At 36.9% G+C, this 20,113-nt stretch overlaps 1 protein-coding gene across 5 annotated transcripts in view; it reads left to right on the plus strand.

Moving 5' to 3' along the window:
• LAMA2 (laminin subunit alpha 2) overlaps nt 1-20,113 on the plus strand; it is a 349,942-nt gene that overhangs the window by 270,515 nt on the left and 59,314 nt on the right. For all 5 annotated transcript variants that reach the window (XM_053458972.1, XM_053458973.1, XM_053458974.1 and 2 more), the window contains 6 exons: nt 3,053-3,215; nt 3,623-3,833; nt 11,853-11,969; nt 13,993-14,156; nt 14,914-15,052; nt 17,740-17,842. In XM_053458972.1, coding sequence (XP_053314947.1) covers nt 3,053-3,215; nt 3,623-3,833; nt 11,853-11,969; nt 13,993-14,156; nt 14,914-15,052; nt 17,740-17,842 — 897 coding nt within the window. The remainder of the gene's footprint in view (nt 1-3,052; nt 3,216-3,622; nt 3,834-11,852; nt 11,970-13,992; nt 14,157-14,913; nt 15,053-17,739; nt 17,843-20,113) is intronic.

The following is a 20,113-nucleotide window of genomic DNA, read 5'->3' on the forward strand; positions in this document are numbered from 1 at the left end:
CAATGGGGATAGCTCAAATAACTGGCAAAAACAGACAGTAAGGTGCAAAATATATATAAATATATATGGAATAACAAGGATGTATACTTTCCCCTCCTTTTTGCTTTTTAACTCCTTCTTTGCTTGTAACTCCTCACTTAGAGATGTCACTTAGGAGATTCGCCCCAGCTCAGGATTCGCTTGTGTGTCCAAGCTAAATGCAACTGCAAAAAGCCAAGCAGAACTCACAGAGAAGGTTACTTAATTAGCAACACACCTGAAATAGCCCTTAACCCCTTTTTTTTGTTTTTCTTTTTTCAACAAAACTTTACACTGAACACTCCACAAACAAACAAACACAGTGCTCCCCTTGCAATAGTAATGAATATACTCTCCTTCTTTGCTTGTAACTCCTCACTTAGAGATGTCACTTAGGAGATTCGCCCCAGCTCAGGATTCGCTTGTGTGTCCAAGCTAAATGCAACTGCAAAAAGCCAAGCAGAACTCACAGAGGTGAATACGGTATATCCCATGGCCTCCAAAAAGGGTGAAGGCCAGTAGAACAACCACAAAGAAAGTGTATCGTAATGCTTCCAACTGATAAGGTCTTAATAGTGTATTATTTATGAAACATGATATGAAGAGACACACTTAAAACTTATACCTTGTAAATTTATACTGGTAGCAAATAGTTTGGAAACCAAACATGATGTAAATATCTGAATTAATTTGGAATTGGGGTGATCACTCTCCCTTTTTTCTTTCTGTATCCTCAATGTGGAAAAAATATTTAAAAAAGTGTTAAAAAAAGATCTCCTGTCAAAACCTGATCTTGCTTATTGGGATTCACCCCTGACGTTTCACTTTTAAAAATCAACAAGGTGGTCAAATCACAATAGGTCACATTGTAACTTAAGTTGGATCCCGTCAGTTATAAGTGGTATGATGGATGTGTCTAGCAATATGGATGGTGTAGTAGATAGGGATGTAGGTACATACGGTGCAACTGTGACTGGGCCCAAAGCCACAGATGGTATGTTATTTACAAGACCTCATTCACCCAGGAAAAGCAGCTTCTAACTTTAACACAGGCTCTCCCTGTTCTGTCAAAGTAGATTAATTTAACTTGATTCCCATATCAAGAATGTGACCCAAGACAAATATGATTTAAGTAGACACCTGGGTATAGATAAACAATGATGTGAACCCATGTATAAAAGAGGCAAAATACATCACACCTAAAAAAGCATGTAGCTTTAATGCCTCTGTGTAACTTTTATTTTATGATGATTTGTTCACTTCAAATGAGATTAAAAAAACCTGGACCAGCAAAGGGTACCTAATGGCAGAATGGCACGATTGCTAGAGAGAGCACTACTTTTATAGTGGTGCCAAGGGAGCACCCTTTCGGGGCATATTAATTCAAACCTTTCAGCTGGCTGCCTCTTCTTCACACACTTCAATATTTAGCCCTCTAGAGTTATATGTAGAGGTTGCTCCAATTTCAGCGAAAACTGATCAACTGAAAACTATTTAAATATCAACTTTGGAAGTGTGAGCTTCAAGCGCAATACTTACAGATTGGTTACTCAAAGTTCATTCTTTATTATTAAGCTGGATTGATCACAAAAAATATACTTTGGATGGTTGTTATCCCCCAAGAAATGGTTAGATTCAAGATATTGAATACTTGGCAGGTTGTAACTCCTAATATACAGCCATATACTCTCTAACTGCTTTACTATAAAAAAAAATCCTTGCAAAGTAGCCTATCAAACATTTCCAACTATTAATTCGTAAAGTAAGCCTCGATAGCTAAATTGTTGGTAAATGTGCCAAGCTATTGCCTTATATTTACATATTTTACTTTATTACCCTTATCTGGCTTAATCTCTGATCTTTTACAGTGTGTGCCTAAAACTAAACAAATATATGTCCTTCATATAGGTTGGCTAATTATATTATTCATTGGTTTTTATAGTGTTTGGGAGATGATATCTTGTGTGATTTAAGGAAAGCACTTTTGCTTAATAGTATAATTTCAATGTAAGATGCGCTAGAGAGCTATTTTAAAAGGGAAACTGTCTCAGACTAGTTTGTGTACAGCCCTGATTCATACACACATGTACATCATATTAATCATGCACTGTTTTCATTTGACATTTTATAAAATATTCACATTGTACTGTATGTAGGAGCTGACATTTTGTTGCTGTTATGGAGGAACTTCAGAACTGTAAATAATCTCTAGCTCCAGAGGATCACTGATTCCTTGCTTGAAACACTGTAGCGTACAAGAGGCAATACGATTTCAGGGCTGGAAAGTTTTGGAGTCAATTTTTTTTATCTCAGTTGTGATAGTGCTTCCTTAATTCTAAGAGGTGAAATGCTGTGCAATTCTCTAGTAGATAGGACCCCATATGCAAACTAGACTATGTTGTACTTGTGATATCAAGATAAAAGAGGTTATGCAAACTCCACTCTCTACTTTGATCTCCATCATCACAATACAAGATGCGCTACTTATGAAAGACTACGTTGGTGATTAGAGGTGGCTATTATAATATAGTAGATATTGTATTTTGTGCAGCAATGCCATTGACTGCTAAGTATGCATTAAAGCGGTTTTTCATTATGACAGCAAGCAAATGCCCAATAGCCAACTGGGCTAGTTCACAGAGTTACACATAAGCATTTTGTAGTGTGTGTATTCAGAAATCCCAAGCTTGTGATAAAATGTCCAAAATGTTTTTTTTCCACCCTTGCCCTGAACTTTCTTATTCTGACTTTAACTGACTGGGGAAGAATGTAAATTAGAGCAGGCACTAGTTACTTTTCAGCTCTCTATATTATCTGGTCAGGCAAGTGAAAAGGGAGAAAAGAAAAATTTGTTTATTTCGGAAAATTCTGTGCTGTGAAAAATAGCAATGTTCTTTTTTCAGTATGTTTTTGTTCCAAGTTACTTATATTTCATAACTGCAATTCTATTATTCCTGTAGAATTATTGCATCGATCATGTCTTCATTTATTTATGAATTAATTTGCTCTACTGTTTTTTTCTTTGTCTCTACAGACATATATGATAAAGCAGTAAAGTTGAATGAAACTCTAGGCATCCAGAATAAAACACAAGATAAAAGTTTGCACGAGCTGCAAAAGGATGTTGAAAAGATGATAAAAGAAATGAGGAGGAGGGCATTTGACAAACAGGAAGACCTAGCTGAAGATGAACTCATGTGAGTAAACTCAAGCCAAATATGTAAATTACTTTTGGTCAAAGTGTTTGTACCACAGCACTTGGTGTTTTATGTATGGAACAATAGTTTTTTTTATAGCCAGAACTAGACCTGTACCTACTCAAAGTATACATTGTTCACAAAGAAATCATGGTTGCAAAAGTACTTTGCCTCATTCATCTTCTCAGGATCTCGTCTTCTGTTTCCTTGAATTGTTTCCTCAAATGATTCCCTCACTCAATACAGCAGAGGCAAAGATAGGTATTTGTGTTCTACTAGGTCATCAATAATGCAGATAGTGGTAAAAACCAGTTTGTGGGAGCTATAATCTTTCTTATCTTCTATATCACAATATTACTCTTTGCCTCACAAGTTACATGTATTGCATTGTCCCTTTCCAATTACAGAGCTGCAACTGGTCTCCTAAACAAAGTAAAAAAACATTTTCAGGATCCTTCTAACAAAACCAAAGAATTATCTTTTGATGTAAGAGACAAGTTAGGCCAGTTTCAAGACAAGCTGGATGATGTGTGGGAACTGCTTGGAGAAGCTCGAAGAAAAATTAAAGAGGCGGACCATCTATCTGCTGTTAACCAACGCAACATGACAGATTTGGAGGTAATTCATGCTTTAATAGGATAACTTTGCTACCATTTTTAAAAGGGTTTTTATATATCCTTACTGACCTGGGCTGGACTGGCAGTAGGTCACATAATGTGCACCCCTGTCATATAATTTACTTTAATTAGACACTAGGTGTTTCAAGTGGGAACTCTTTAAGCAGAAAAAACTGATTAGATATATATATTCACAGAATTACTTTTCACATTAGACCAATCATACTAGACATTAGAAAGAAGCTTATAGTTATTCAAATTTAAGTCATGGATTTTGTTTCATGTGCTATTGCAAAAAGTAATAGATGACATTTTTACATGTCTACACCTAATTTGTACCTGATGATTTAGTATACACAAATACAAGTCAGCATATGTTAAGAAACTAATTACACACAATCGGCAGTGGTTAATAGCTGTCACAAATGTTCTTCCTTGACTGCCTCCTCTCAATTTATTTTAATTGCAATCTATCATTATACCCTACATTAATAAATGTTTAAGCAAGGGACAGGGGAAGACTATCTTAAATGAAGATAAATGTTTCAAAGACTTTTTTTACAGTGCAAAGTTTGTGACGATTGCTTTTAAACAATCGCAAACATTTTTATGTTTAAAAATAACACTATAAATAAAAATTATACTTAACAGTGTAGCTTCCCCATGACCTCTTGGATGAAAAATATATTGTTTAACATAAAAAGTTGTAAAACTCAGCACCAAAAGATGCACAACAGCAGCTACAAAGATCAGTGTGCAATTCCCCACAACATATTAAAGATAAACAAACACAAAAAATATTAATTTGACAAATAGTTTAAAAAATATTATCACCTGAAAGGTTGTTTGGTGATCCTCGTACCGTCTTTAGTAATTCATAACATGTGAAAAATATCAATAACAAGTCAGAGTATACAGTGTAACAAATAAATACAATCTTATCTGTATAATACTGCACTCAAAAGTTGAGTAGATTTGAAGGCTCATCAAAATGCTCCCAAATTTGTGGAATGATCAGCAGCTTTAGATAAGGAGATGCAGACAATTTAAAGGTGTGAAAAGTAAACAAACTTTAAAAAAAATGTAGTCCCACAAGTTGTACATTTTGTATGAAAACAATAGTTAGTCATCAGTCCGGTATTTGCTGAAGCCTTTCACCTCTTGAATGCGGCTTCCTCAAAGTGGAGATGGTGAATAGGTTTCTCCGTATATTTATGCAAGTTGTTCTTTGGTACTCTGAATTGCTTCCGGAAGCAATATATAAAAACGTCTTTGATGCCTTCTGTTCACAATGGTGCGCAGATACGTATGAGGGAAAAAACATGACTATACAATATAGCGATATATAAAACTCACTGAAAAGGTATAGATTTGTTTTGATTAACTTTCATACAATTATCAAATAATTTCAATTTTTAATCCAGATTGTTTATAATGAAGTGTTCCAACATTGTTCAATTGATGCACAGAGTCTAATAATTGTATTTATAGTAATGGTTTATTATTACCTGTATGTCATGTAAAACATCTGATTGATACTGCATCTGATAAAGGAACACTATTGTCATTCATGGAATACAACAGTCAAGTAGTTTACTTTATTTTAAGAGATTCATTTCTATGATCTATTTCTAACATTGCTGTAATCATTCTAAAAGAGTCAATTGACTGTCATGGCTTTTAACTAGCGATAAGTGTATGATGCCTCTTTGATGACCATCAAAGGAGGAGCAGTTGGGTGCAAGATGATTAACTTCCTCCCTGGTACCTGTAATGTTAAAGCCACATGTTATGCAAATTACAATTATATGGCCGTAGGTTTTTAATATTTTTTCTAGTAAATGCATATTTTGGGGGCACCTTGACTTTTCCTGCACATGAAGATTAACTGCCTCAGAATTACTGACTATAGAATATTAAAGAACCATTTCATTTATAATTTATTTAAATCTGAGAAAGGTATTTTCTTTAATAAATCCAGATGGAACTGAACAGGAATGAATAAGGTGTGATTAGATGACTTAATGTCTAGTATTGAAGGTTATTCAAATCCACATTATATCCTCCTGGAATAATGAATGCCCCTACATCTTAAGATTGCAATTTGATGGAAGTTCTTCATATACCATAGTGTATCAGCTTTTTGCACTTGAATCTATTATTGTTCCAGAATGATTATTTTATGTAAAAAAAAAAAAAAAAATGTTTTCATTTTGCAAGGAGTTCTGTGTTAGTTGATGTGTAATGGAGAAAAAAAGAATAACAAATAATACACAGGTCAACCTTTTCCCTCTCTTTAGAGCAGTGGCGACTCTAGAAACAATATATAGGGGGGGGGCACACAAGATACCACAGAAAAAACATATATATATATATATATATATATATATATATATATATATATATATATATATATCTAGACTGTAAGCTCGTTTGAGCAGGGCCTTCCTCACCTGTTGTCTCTGTTAGTCAATTTGTTATGTTATATATTACTTGTTATGTCCTGTCTACCCATTGTACAGCTCTACGGAATTTGATGGCGCTATATAAAACAATAAATAATAATAATTATATATATATATATATATATATATATATATATATATATACATATATATTGCCAAAAGTAATGTGCTATGGAATGATACTTTTGTTATTGGACTAACATAATACTTGATCATTCAACATGGGAAGCCTGAAGCCACAATTTAGTGGGACTAATCCTTGAAATAAATATTATAACACAATAAAAAACTTTTCCACTAAATGAGTTCAGAGCCTTGTACATTTTGTCCCCTGAAGTCACTACAACTTCAGGAGGGCCTTTTTGTCTCTGGAGAAGTATAAAATAAAATAATTCCTGTTGTAAGTTAAGTGCCAGGAAACAGATGACCAAACACACACACCAACACAGGCTCTGTCACACCGAGACCCAGACACACACCAGGACAGGCTCTGCCACACTGACACCCAAACACACAAACCAGGACAGGCTCTGCCACACCAACACCCAGACACACACACACCAGGACAGGCTCTGCCACACCAACACCCAAACACACACACCAGGACAGGCTCTGCCACACCGACACCCAAACACACACACACCAGGGCAGGCTCTGACACACTGACACCCAAACACACCCCCCAGGATAGGCTCTGCCACACCCACATACACCAGGACAGGCTCTGCCACACTGACACCTAAACACACACACCAGGACAGGCTCTGCCACACCAACACCCAAACACTCACCCCAGGACAGGCCCTGCCACACCCACATACACCAGGACAGGCTCTGCCACACTGACACACACACCAGGACAGGCTCTGCTACACTGATAACCAAAAACGCACAAACAGCAGGACACAATCTACATCACAGACATCTACATCAGGATGGATATTTCACGCTGCATTGTTGTTTATACCCCCCTTAGTGTTTTTGCCCCTTGTGTATTGGTGCCCCAGCCAGCACCCTTTTAGAATAGATTAATGTGGTGCCCCCCCACACCCTTGTATGATGGCCTCCTGCCACCACTATTTGTATTAATGCCCCCAGCAAGCCCCTCCCTTTATTATTGATTTATGTGAGGCCCCATCGCATATACGCGTTAGACATGCATTTTTAACAACATAATAATTACTTATCTATTTGAAGTAAAGACTGATTGAAACATGATTTCAAAATTACAGTTGAACTGGCAGTTTTGTTAATATTAGACCCTGCTGCCGATATATATAAATATTAGATCCTGCTGCTGATATATATATAAATATTAGCCCCTGCTGCCCATATATATATATATTAATATTAGCCCCAGTTGCCGATATATATATTACTATTGTCACAAACCGGGTCCATACAGATGACTGCATTGACCCAGCGTGCCCAAAGATTGTGTGCAGGAGTCACAGTGCAGTAGCGGAGTTGGACAGGGCCTGGTGCAGGGCGACTGCACTCACCCGGGTGTTGAGCACCTAGGGTTGTGCAGCCACATACCAGCGCCCTGACATAGCAGCAGATGTAGTCCAAAATGAAACGAAGTGATATCCTGCAGGCACCCTGGAGCAGGCATGAAACATATCACTAGAATCACGTGCAGGATGCTGCAGGCTGGGAGTATGGAAGCTAAGCAAAGGATATAGCAAAAATGTAACAAGCAAGGGGGACAGAACGAGCAAGATACAGAGAGACCAAGCAAGAAACATAACCAAACAAGACATACATAATACAGGACACCCCGCTGCCGGAAATACAAGACAGGACACCCCGCTGCCGGGGATTGCGAGACGGGACACCCCGCTGCAGGGGATTGCAAGACAGGACACCCCGCTGCCGGGGATTGCGAGACAGGACACCCCGCTGCCGGGGATTGCGAGACAGGACATCCCGCTGCCGGGGATTGCAAAACAGGACACCCCGCTGCCGGGGATTGCGAGACAAGACACCCCGCTGCCGGGGATTGCGAGACAGGACACCCCGCTGCCGGGGATTGCGAGACAGGACACCCCGCTGCCGGGGATTGCGAGACAGGACACCCCGCTGCCAGGGATTGCGAGACAGGACACCCCGCTGCCGGGGATTGCGAGACAGGACACCCCGCTGCCGGGGATTGCGAGACAGGACACCCCGCTGCCGGGGATTGCGAGACAGGACACCCCGCTGCCGGGGATTGCGAGACAGGACACCCCGCTGCCGGGGATTGCGAGACAGGACACCCCGCTGCCGGGGATTACGAGACAGGACACCCCGTTGCCGGGGATTACGAGACAGGACACCCCGCTGCCGGGGATTACGAGACAGGACACCCCGCTGCCGGGGATTACGAGACAGGACACCCCGCTGCCGGGGATTACGAGACAGGACACCCTGCTGCCGGGGATACAGGTTACATCAGACTGACACACATGAATACAGGAACTAGCCTAGGACTGAATGATAACTATTGGAGATTCCGTCACATCTTATGGCCATAGTATGCTTAGCCCACCACTACGCCAAAGTACTCCAATGACGGTGGGTCCTAACACTAATCCCTGCTGACAGTGGTACTGAAATCCAAACACATAACAATAAGAGACATACCTGTAGACTGCAGACTGAGACAAACAGAACACACAGGTGGGGCACACATTATAAAGAAAACAGAGCTGAAGCAAAGAGCAGAACTAAAAGCAAGGAATTGAAGATCAGAACAGAGCATATGGAAATCCAGAAATGGATTAAAGCAAAAACAGATAAAGTGAAGCAAGACAGATATGCAGCTCTGCAGCCTGGGTAGAGCGTGACAACTATTAGTCCCTGCTGCCGAGATATATATATATATATATATATATATATATATATATATATATATATATACTTAGACCCTGCTGCCGAAAGCAGGTATAGATCAACACATTAACACACAAACCCAGCTTTGCATGTATAGATCAATTGAAATTCACTTGTGATCTCAGCACTGAAGGTATATATCAAATAAACAGAATCAGACATACAGTGGCATCGCTATAGGAGGGAAAGGGGGGCAATTGCCCCCCAGGTTATTCCTTGCCCCCCCCTGTTGCCCCCCCCCGCCAAATTTGGAACCACCCAACGGATTGCCCAGGACAATCCCGCAATGAGACTATCCCAGGCAGGATATAAAAGATATAAAAAGATATCCAAAGCCTTGAAAAATGCCAGTAAGTACTGTTTAATCACTTATTAAAAAGTGGACATTTTTGGGATCTGTTGATATCAAGGTCAGGTGGACCAAGAAAGATTTCAGCCACAAATGCCAGAAGAGTTGTTTGGGATACAAAGAAAAACCCACAGGTAACCTCAGGAGAAAAACAGGCTGCTCTGGGAAAAAGATAGTGTGGCTGTTTCAAGAAGCACAATATGACGATACATGAACAAAAATGAGCTGCATGGTCAAGTTGCCAGAAAGAAGCCTTTACTGCACCAATGCCAAAAAAGCCTGGTTACAATATGCCCGACAACACCTTGACACAGCTTCTGTGACACTGTAATTTGGAATGACGAGACCAAAATAGAGCTTTATGGTCACAACCGTAAGCACTATGTTTGGAGAGGGGTCAACAAAGCCTATAGCGAAAAGAATACCATCCCCACTGTGGAGCGTGGTGCTCAGTGATGTTTTGGTTGTGTGTGAGCTCTAAAGGCACAGGGAATCTTGTGAAAATTGATGGCAAGATGAATGCAGCATGGTATCAGAAAATATTGGCAGACATTTTATATTCTTCTGCACAAAAGCTGCGCATGGGATGCTCTTGGACTCACCAGCACAACAATGACCCTAAGGCCAGGTTAACCCTCCAGTGGTTACAACAGAAAAAAATGATGGTTCTGGAAGCAAGAATTTGGGGCCTCATAGACAACTATTACAAAAGACTGTCATTGATGCTCAAGGGGGCAATACACAGTATTAAGAACTAAGGGTATGCAGACTTTTGAACAGGGGTCATTTCATTTTTTTCTTTGTTGCCATGTTTTATTTTATGATTGTGCCATTCTGTTATAACCTACAGTTGAATATGAATCCCAAGAAATAAAATAAATGTGTTTTGTCTGTTCACTCATGTTTTCTTTAAAAATTGTACATACTGTATATTACCAATTCTCCAAGGGTATGCAAACCTTTGATCACAACTGTATGAAGGTATGTGTAAGTGTAGAGCTGTCCCCAACCATCATTTTGTGAGTCTACGGTCCCATAAGCGCAGTGAGAGTTTGAATAGTAGGTCTGTGGTTCAATTTGCACAACTTTTTTGCGGCACCAGCTGCATTGGAGGCTGCAGCCACATGTATTATTTGAAGGGTGGCCATCAGGGGAAGCAGTCTACCGGGACATTTCCCGGGATCCCAGTAGGCCGGTGCAACACTAACTGAAATTCAGCTGACCTGGTTCATTTTCTTATGGACAAGCAGACCTTTCTAATTTCACATTCTGTTTTTGTATTCCATTGTGGCTTGTGAGTGCATATCTACTATTTCTTATTAGTTATGGAAATGTAAATGTAGTTGTTGAAAAAAGAGTCTTACTACATTACTTTTACTTAATGTATAATTAAAACATTTCTTAACAAATGTGTCAATTTCCATATCTTTGTAGGTATAGAGAATTTAATATAATTAATTCTCCATGCAAGAGACAATTAACTCTCTTGAGAAACTGATAGCAAAGGCAAACAACCCAATAATTTGGAAACATTTTAATGAACCAGATCTCAATAGAATTCCTGAATACAATGATAATGATACGTACCTGCATTTAATCTTTATGCACACATTTTAATGCTGACTGATCTAAGAAATAAAATGACATCAAAAAGGGTGTTGAATCACGCACAAGTTATTCCAGTGTTGTTGCTTTTACTGGACTTGAGGAGTAGTGAGTTAAACTCTGTGACTATGGGGAAGAATTGTTTTTGAACCTTACCTTCTTCAAGCAGACCTGCGGGAGGCTCTTTTATTCATGGCTGCTTATGCATCTTTCCCAGATATCAATATCAATAAATACATATGAGGTGCACTAAAAAGGAAATAAAGCAATATAATATGTTAAAGAGATTTATATATACAGTATAATAACGGTTGTAAAATATACTTCAACCATAACATTCAACCATTCTAATATCCCTTCCTTATTAGCACATGTAAACAAAAACAAAAAAGAAAAATACTGACGAGAAAAAAGCAAAACCAAAAAGATACATAACCAAAATAACTGCTTGTAGATGGCCAAGATATCATGTCCAAAACATCATTAAGCTATCTATAAACATATCTAACATCCTGAAACCATCGAAGCAGAAGCTCCAATGTACCTTAGCTGGAAGATGATCCAACACAAAATTTCTCTATAAATAAAATGTAATCTTCTTGTTTCAAAGAATTAACTTATACTTTGACCTCATAATACATTTTTGCAGTTATTTATATTTTTTATTTTATTATGGATTTTTATTTTATATTTATTTAATTATGAATTTTCATTGTCCTTTTTTAAGGAAAGGAAGCAACATCTTGAAAAGGTTAAGAAAGAAACAGAGAATATTCTTAAAGAAGGTGAAGACATCATGACAGAAGTCAATAACCTGGCTCAAAATATTAATGAAGCTGAAAATGTGAGTGGAGGCTCTTGCAAATTCTATATTTATCTATCTAATATTAGTTAGGCAATTGTTAGTTTTCCTAATTTCATCAGCATCCACAAGAGAATATTTATAAATGACCTGGCAGTAGGCATTGAAAGTCATGTTTCTGTGTTTGCAGATGACACTAAACTAGGTAAAGTTATACAGGGCGAGCAGAATATTACTGTGCTGCAGAGGGACCTAGATAGACTGGGGGACTGGGCACACAAATGGCAGATGAAATTCAATGTAGACAAATGTAAAGTTATGCACTTCGGGGTAGTGAATGCACAAGCAACCTACACCCTAAACGGTAGTGAATTAGGGGTAACGACAAATGAGAAGGATTTGGGAATTGTTATAGACAACAAACTAGGCAACAATGTGCAATGTCAGTCTGCGGTTGCTAAGGCCAGTAAGGTATTGTCGTGTATAAAAAGGGGCATCAAGTCGCGGGATAAAGATATAATTTTGCCTCTGTATAAATCAATGGTAAGGCCGCACCTTGAATATGCTGTGCAATTTTGGGCACCTATTCTAAAGAAGGATATCATAGCACTAGAAAGGGTGCAGAGACGGGCTACAAAATTAATAAAAGGAATGGAGCACTTTAGTTATGAAGAAAGGTTAACTAATTTAAATCTGTTTAGTTTAGAAAAACGTCGCCTCAGAGGGGATATGATAACATTATATAAATATATTCGGGGCCAATACAAACCATTGTGTGGAAATCTGTTCATAAACAGGACTATGCATAGGACACGTGGTCATGTGTTCAGATTGGAAGAAAGGAGATTTAGACTAAAGCAGAGGAAAGGGTTTTTTACAGTAAGGACAATAAGGATGTGGAATTCTCTGCCTGCAGAGGTAGTTTTATCGGAGTCTGTACAGACGTTTAAACTGCAACTGGATGGATACCTGGAAAAACATAATATTCAGGGATATAATCTTTAATTATGGGGAAACAGCTTATTGATCCAAGGAGAAATCTGACTACCATTTTGGGGTCAAGAAGGAATTTTTTTCCCTGGTTAGTGCAAAATTGGAAAGAGCGAAACCGGGTTTTTTTTGCCTTCTTTTGGATCAACAGCAACAAATTAACAGATATAGGAAAGGCTGAACTTGATGGACGCATGTCTTTTTTCAGCCTATGTAACTATGTAACTATGATATATATTCCTTGCATTGAAAATATTCAATCATGAAAAGATTGATGTAAGTACATCAAAAAGATTTAGTTATTATTTATTAGTTTATGAGCAATACTTGGTTAAGTAATTTCAACACATTGTAGTTAACAGGTGCCTTATTTTTTTTAACGTGTACCTAAGGCTGTTAGTTGAGTGTAAGAGTCACATTTCAAATGCTCTGAATTTAGAATTTTGCTTAACAGTTGGCTTAATTTTACTTTCATTTTCCTTAAATTTTCACACTGTAATCCATCTACTTGGATACATAGTATTTTCTGTTGCTGAAAACACACAGCTTGGTACTCTTTGTGACTGATGCTGTTTACGTTTTTTCAGTGGTCATGTTAGCTGTAATTTTCTTCTCTCTCGTTTAGTGTACCAGCACAAGTTATATATTGTTTTTTAGAGGAAGGGGGGCTTTCTTCAGATACCATTTGTTGATTGTATCATCTAATTTACTATAAACAAAAATAATAAAACATTGATCTGTGGTGATCTGGATACTGCACCTCTTACCCGAGTTTTGTCAAAGACTGTCTTGTACAGCGGGTAATTACTTTCAGGGGATCCATGTATAAAGTGGATATAGAAGCAAAAGGTGATCATTGTTAACCTTATTTGCATTTGCCTACCCAGAATCCCATGTGGTTGTGGCAGCACCATGAGATTTCTGAGGGAAAAAACATGCCTTCTGCCTTGTCTGGTGTCTGTAGATGAGTGTTCAACTATGCTCCTTAAACTCATAGTTTTCTTGAGAATATGTTTTATATATTTTCTTGGAAAATCTCTTTGTGCATGGAAATTTCTAATTTTATGTGTCATAGGATTTGACTGACATGGACAAGGAGCTATTACCTCTAGCAGAAAAACTAAATGAAAAAACAAATAATTTAACAGATGAAATAGAAATAAGAGATCTCCCAGATCTAGTCTTGAGGGCAGAAAACCATGCAGAACAGCTAAAGGAGTCTTCAGCAATACTGGATGGGTATGTATATACTTCCTTCTAGATATTCCACACAGAAGTCTTAGAGCAATTCATATGTGGAGAAATAGATCTTTCAACCATTTCAATCTAAGACTCTTACACACTGTGCACATTTCAAGGAAACTGTCATTTGTATAAGCATGCATATATTTCTGGCTAATCAGTGACCTGCTTCTGTTTTAGAACGTGGTCTATAATCCAGTAGTATGTAAAGTAGTATTCCGATTCTTATTATGAGCTTAGTTCTATATGAATATTTTGTGGCTGTTTAAGATCAAATTTTTAACATTACCTTATAAACAAATGCATTCCGGTCCAGTGATTGCTTTCAATAAAATAGTGCAGACATATGCAGAGCTGAATTAAAATTTGTAGTGCCACCTGCTTTTTCCCATGATGAGTGCCACTCATATATCTTCGATCCCAAACAGTAGAAAGCAGCATGCAGCCTAATCCTCATGGAAATGCTGAAAGTAGACAAGACATATGCATTCACTAGAGTGTGTGACTCACAGCTGGCACTCTTCGCAGTAAAGATGCATTGAAGGTTTGCTGTGCCCTTCATACTCATGGTTTTCTTTCTTTTGTTGTGAAAAACAGTAAACAAAACTGACTAGAATGTCAGTGTTCGTGATATGACAAGGCGAACAAAATGGATTTTTAAAAAATAACTTTTGAAAACTATACTAAGTCAAAATAGATAACATTTTAGAACTTAGATAAGAAAGTAACAATCTCTTTTGTGTGTGTTTTGCAGAATCCTCGCTGAAGCTAAAAACCTCTCATTGAACGCCACTGTGGCTTTTAAAGCTTACAGCAATATCAAAGATTTAATTGACAACGCTGAAGATACAGCCAGAGAGGCAAAAGCCAGAGCCAAAGAAGCTGTAGATCTGGTAAGGATAGGCAGCACAAGGCATATTAGAATTTAATTATAATTCACACATTGGGAAATTACTGTTTAGGAATATCTGTTGTTTTTTGAAAATTTGCCAGAAATGAAGTAAATGTGATACTGGATTTAGTAAATTTGCAAAATGACAAAAATATTTGTTAAAATATATATGGGTAAAAACAAACCAGGAGAGAAAATAAACACATTTGGTATCTGTATATAAAATCTTAAAAGAAATTATGAGCCCCACATATAGCTACATTTTTAGTACACACATTTATCTAATTTTATTAGTAATAAAGTAGAAATGTGACCTTTCTAGATTATTCAGTTCAATATAATGATTTTTAATAGAGTTCCTAAAACCCCAAGATTGTTTACCAAATGCCCATCTAAAATTCAAACCGGTCTACTTTATTTGAGAAATCAAAGGTTTTTTATGCGTAATGTTTTTGTGTGTTCTTAGTTATAGTGTATTCTTTTTGGATGGTTTTCTCATTATTCATAGAAGAGCAGACGAGAACATATTATTAAATAGACAGTAACGTTTTCAGTCAGAAATGTATATACTTCCCTTCTGTTTAGAACGTATACGAAAACAGCTCCATTTGCTCAAATTTGCAATAATGTTACGTTAAGTATGCTTTTCTCCTTTGTTATTATATATATTGTAGACAAAGCATGGTGCAAATACAATGAAACACTGGTCTAAATAGGATGCACATTCTCATCACACATTTCAATGCCCATGTTCCAGTGTTCATGACCAGCTCTATCATTTGTCTTTCTAATTATTTTTTTCTCACATATTCATTTATTTTTTACCTCCCTGGCCCAGTTAGTGGAGATCAGAAGATCTCCCCAACTGGCCATGTGGCACAGTCCCCGAAAATGATGACTGTTAAAACAAGGACTTTTGGGACTATGTACACTAGGGAGAGGTGATCAAGGATACATTTTAAATAACATTTGATTATAGTTTATAACAGTTGTGTTAAAATTTGCAACACTCTTCTCTCTTCTCTCTCTCTCTCTGTTTTTCAACTCACATCCATTTAGTGTTACCGAGTTGAGATTGATTATTTTTGTATGGGAAAATCTGAGTAGGAAAAAGTGAATTCACAAGACTTTGGTTTAACATGTAATTTTGCTACTTACTTTTTTGCCGACTCGCTTTAGTGAATAGACCTGTATAATATGTGAAGTGACTACATTTTAGCAGATAAAATGTAGCAGATAACGTATTTTTTTTTTGAAGGTTTAATCACATATAAGTGTTCAAAAAGGCTTTTTTTGGCTTAAATGACAATAACCTATGGCAATAGTTACTGCCTGATTTTGTGTCATAAGGCAGTTCATGGCAAAAACAATGAATCAGACAAAATTTTACATGATTGAAGAATTACTTCTGGGGAGTGATTTTGATAGTAGTGATAATGATATCGCTAATTCTGCATTTAGGTACAAAAGTCTCAAATTCACCAAATGAAGAAATATTCTAGAGCTTAACCTAGTTCTGTCCAATGACAGACTCAGGACAATGCTTTCTTTACTATGGCAAGCAATATTTAATTGGAAAAATGACATTAAATTAAACTGACAAGGAGGAAATCATAGGAAGCTTCAATGATGCCTTTAATCATATTTGAAGAATTGTGAGATTTTAAAAAATACATTCACAGGGCTGTCAATCATTTAGGATACATGTCACAAGTGAAAAACTAATTCTAAAAACATCTTTGTACTTAATAACTTCTAAACTAATAAAATGGTAATAGACCAGTACGGTCTATGAACATAATACATGTACACACAATGGGAAGGCCATCCCAAAAACGGGAAGGCCATCCCAAAAACGGGAAGGCCATCCCTAAAACATTCTTGAGAAGGTAATCTATGTATGTGTGTGTATATATATATGTATATATATATATATATATATATACAGACATTTAGTTCTGATATTACAATGTTATAATAATATCCTTATCTTTCCTTCAGTATGTTTTATGCTTTACTGCTAAGTAGGACAGCCTACAAGCAGAAGTGGTAGAGGTTAATACAGTGAAGGATAGTATACATGGGATAGAGATATTGCTATCCAGAATATAAGATGAAGGCAGGCTTTGGTTAAAATTTGAGTCATTGCAGAATTAATCGACAGGCTAAAAGGAGGGCATGTGCTTATTCTATGTTTCTGTAACTTTATTTCCCTACAAATAATGGAAAATAATTGTATTTCCATTAAATATTTTATTGACTGTCCTGAAATATATTCATATCAATGTCTTATCTAAAATCTAGATAGATAATCCTGAAACAAGCCAGTTGTCCCTGGTTACTGTTAGAATTTATACTATTTCAGAAAACCCTCTGATCATTATCATGTCCACTATGATTGTTGATGTGCTACCACACTACATAGTTTATGGTAGCTAGAAGGATTTGTATATTTCATTTTTTGTCATTTATTTCTCCTTGTGCTTAAAAATGCAAATTGCTCTACTCTTATATCACAATTTACTCACATTTCTTACCAGTTTAGCAGATGTATAGCTGGAGTTTCTGTAACACCTTGCCAAATTCAATATTTTAAAACTAGCTAGGTTCCAGATATGTGATAAGTAACATATGGGATATAAGGGGAATTTTTTTTTTTTTTTAAATGTTTTTCTTGATCTTTTAAAGGTTACTGGCCCCCAAGGTGCGCTGAAGGATGAAGCCAAGGGTTCAATTCAAAAAAGTTTCCGTGTTCTAACTAATGCAAAATTGCAAGCTGGTGATTTAGAAGGTAAAGTATATTTATATCAGCCTGTTCTGTTTAGTAAGGTATATTATTAAAATTAAAAGATTTTGGAAGTACTATACTTTATAAAAAGTTGTTCCGGTGCAGGGTTACTTAAGCAAATGGAATGGTCCAGTCAGCAGGGACATTTTATTTGTTGCTATGGTGATTTTAAAGCTTGCACCAAAATCACTTTTATTCATATCCCCTATTGTCTAACAGTTCAAATTTAGAACAGAGGCAGACATTTGTTTAAATTACATTCCATTCCAACACAAAATACTCAATGGAACTCATTTAATAATTAAAGGCTGTTTATGCTATACTACCAAACTAACAGTCTGAAAAGACAATGGTCTTCTGTAATGCAGTGACCACTTATTTTTTGAGGACTGTAAAGAGTTAAGTTTAAGATAACATTAATTTACAGTATAAGTGCACGTTCAACAGAATGAGTATGAAACAATTCTGATCAGTAGCCAATATACTCTTAATAAACAAACACACTTAGTCCATGATCCATTACCTTGAAACACAACGTCTCAGAGGTATATATTAACTTGACCTATGTGGAAAAATATCAGATACTTTCCAAAATATGTTATTTCTGTCCTTGTTTATATTATTTTTTGCTTGAATACTGCAGACGTTTGTCCCTGATTTGTCACAAAATAGGATCATTATGAAGGTGAAAGAGCTGAACATGTTATTTAAATTGCCATACTAGTAGTTTTCTGTAATGTGATTGCACATATTTTTATGTAGCAGTTTGATGTTTTAACAATATTGCTTTTCTGAAAGCAAAGTTCAAAAAAGTGCAATTTTTTAAATAAATGCTTAATATTAAAATCTGGATTTCCTATAACCAAAACTAGACACATCTAGAACATCACAGTTTAAGGGAGGTTGCGGGAGGCATAGGGGAGGAGGTAAATATTACTACCATAATCTCACAAAGTTGTGCCACTTTTTTGCTCATGCTTTGCCCCATTTTCCAGTTCTACCCTATGCCTTTCCTCTTTCACATGCTTAAGGATTTTTATAGTTGGCTTGCAAGTGGTCCCTGTATTAAGAGAACATTGAATGTAAACAGGCATACAGTTATGATCCCTGCTGGGTGTTATTCATCACATTCTGTGAAACTTGGTTATTATTTTAACTAAAGTATAAGAACCAGTACTTAATTTCTTCTTTTTAGACAACTGCCAAAATCCAGTGGATATATTCAATTTATATCCAGTTACCATATGTTAATGCAGTGGCTAACATGCAAGCCTACTAATTATACAAAGGCATTAGAGGACACACTTAATTGCACTGAGATGGGAAACAGTTAAATGGATTAATCTTTTACCATCTCAAATGCAAGTTAATAGAAAGCATACATCTCATAGAAAACTAATCTTGCAAAAGATAGATGCAGCTGATGCAATCTGCTTTTTTAATTTATATGTAAATGTCATCTTAGTGCAGACACATTCCACACCCACATGATTGATTCCGAAAGAGGAGCTGGGCAGGTACCTGGAAATAAAGAGCACACAATACAGACTGTGCTTTTTAAACTATGGGTTTCACACAAACCTACTTGTTTATGTGTTTATACAATTTAGTTTATTTTGCTGTTTTATCTAAACATTATTAGGGCTGTAGAATGCTCATACGAACCAAATATTCTAAACTCTTAGAAAGAAGGGACTTCAGGGGAAAAAGGGTTTCACTACCAATAGTACACTCTGCTCCAGGTAAATCGTCCCAGGGCCTGCCACCCTAGTGATATGTGTTATGCTGTACCCCTGTCAATGGTATGCAGTTTTTCCCAATAAAAAAAAATAGTAATATATATATATATATTGATCCTTTATGCAGCCCGGAGCCCCCGCTTATGATTCGCTCATAACTAATTTTTGCGGTGAGAATTTCACCTTTAGAATAGACCATGGAGTCAAAAGGGTTGGAAATATATAGCTCCACCCCCTTGCAATGTGATTTTTTTTTCTTCAGCTCCACCAACTTTATATGGACTGTAGAAGCATATTGTGCGCACAAAATTTTGGCTCTGGGAAAAATTTTGCACAACAGAAATTTTCTGCGCACATCACCCAAGAAAAATTAGAGGGAACATTGCCTGCCACCACTTTGAATCTCTCTACCTAAGAAGAATATGCCACTGCTTGGTGACCCATGATTCAGGCGCCCTGGGATACCTGGTGCTAAGATCAACTCTGTTAACTTGTGACTGTCCATTGTCGGCCTGTGTGTATTGCCAAAATGTGC

This window comes from Spea bombifrons, chromosome 3 (assembly GCF_027358695.1).
Source record: "Spea bombifrons isolate aSpeBom1 chromosome 3, aSpeBom1.2.pri, whole genome shotgun sequence".
In the NCBI taxonomy this organism is placed as follows: Eukaryota; Metazoa; Chordata; class Amphibia; order Anura; family Pelobatidae; genus Spea; species Spea bombifrons.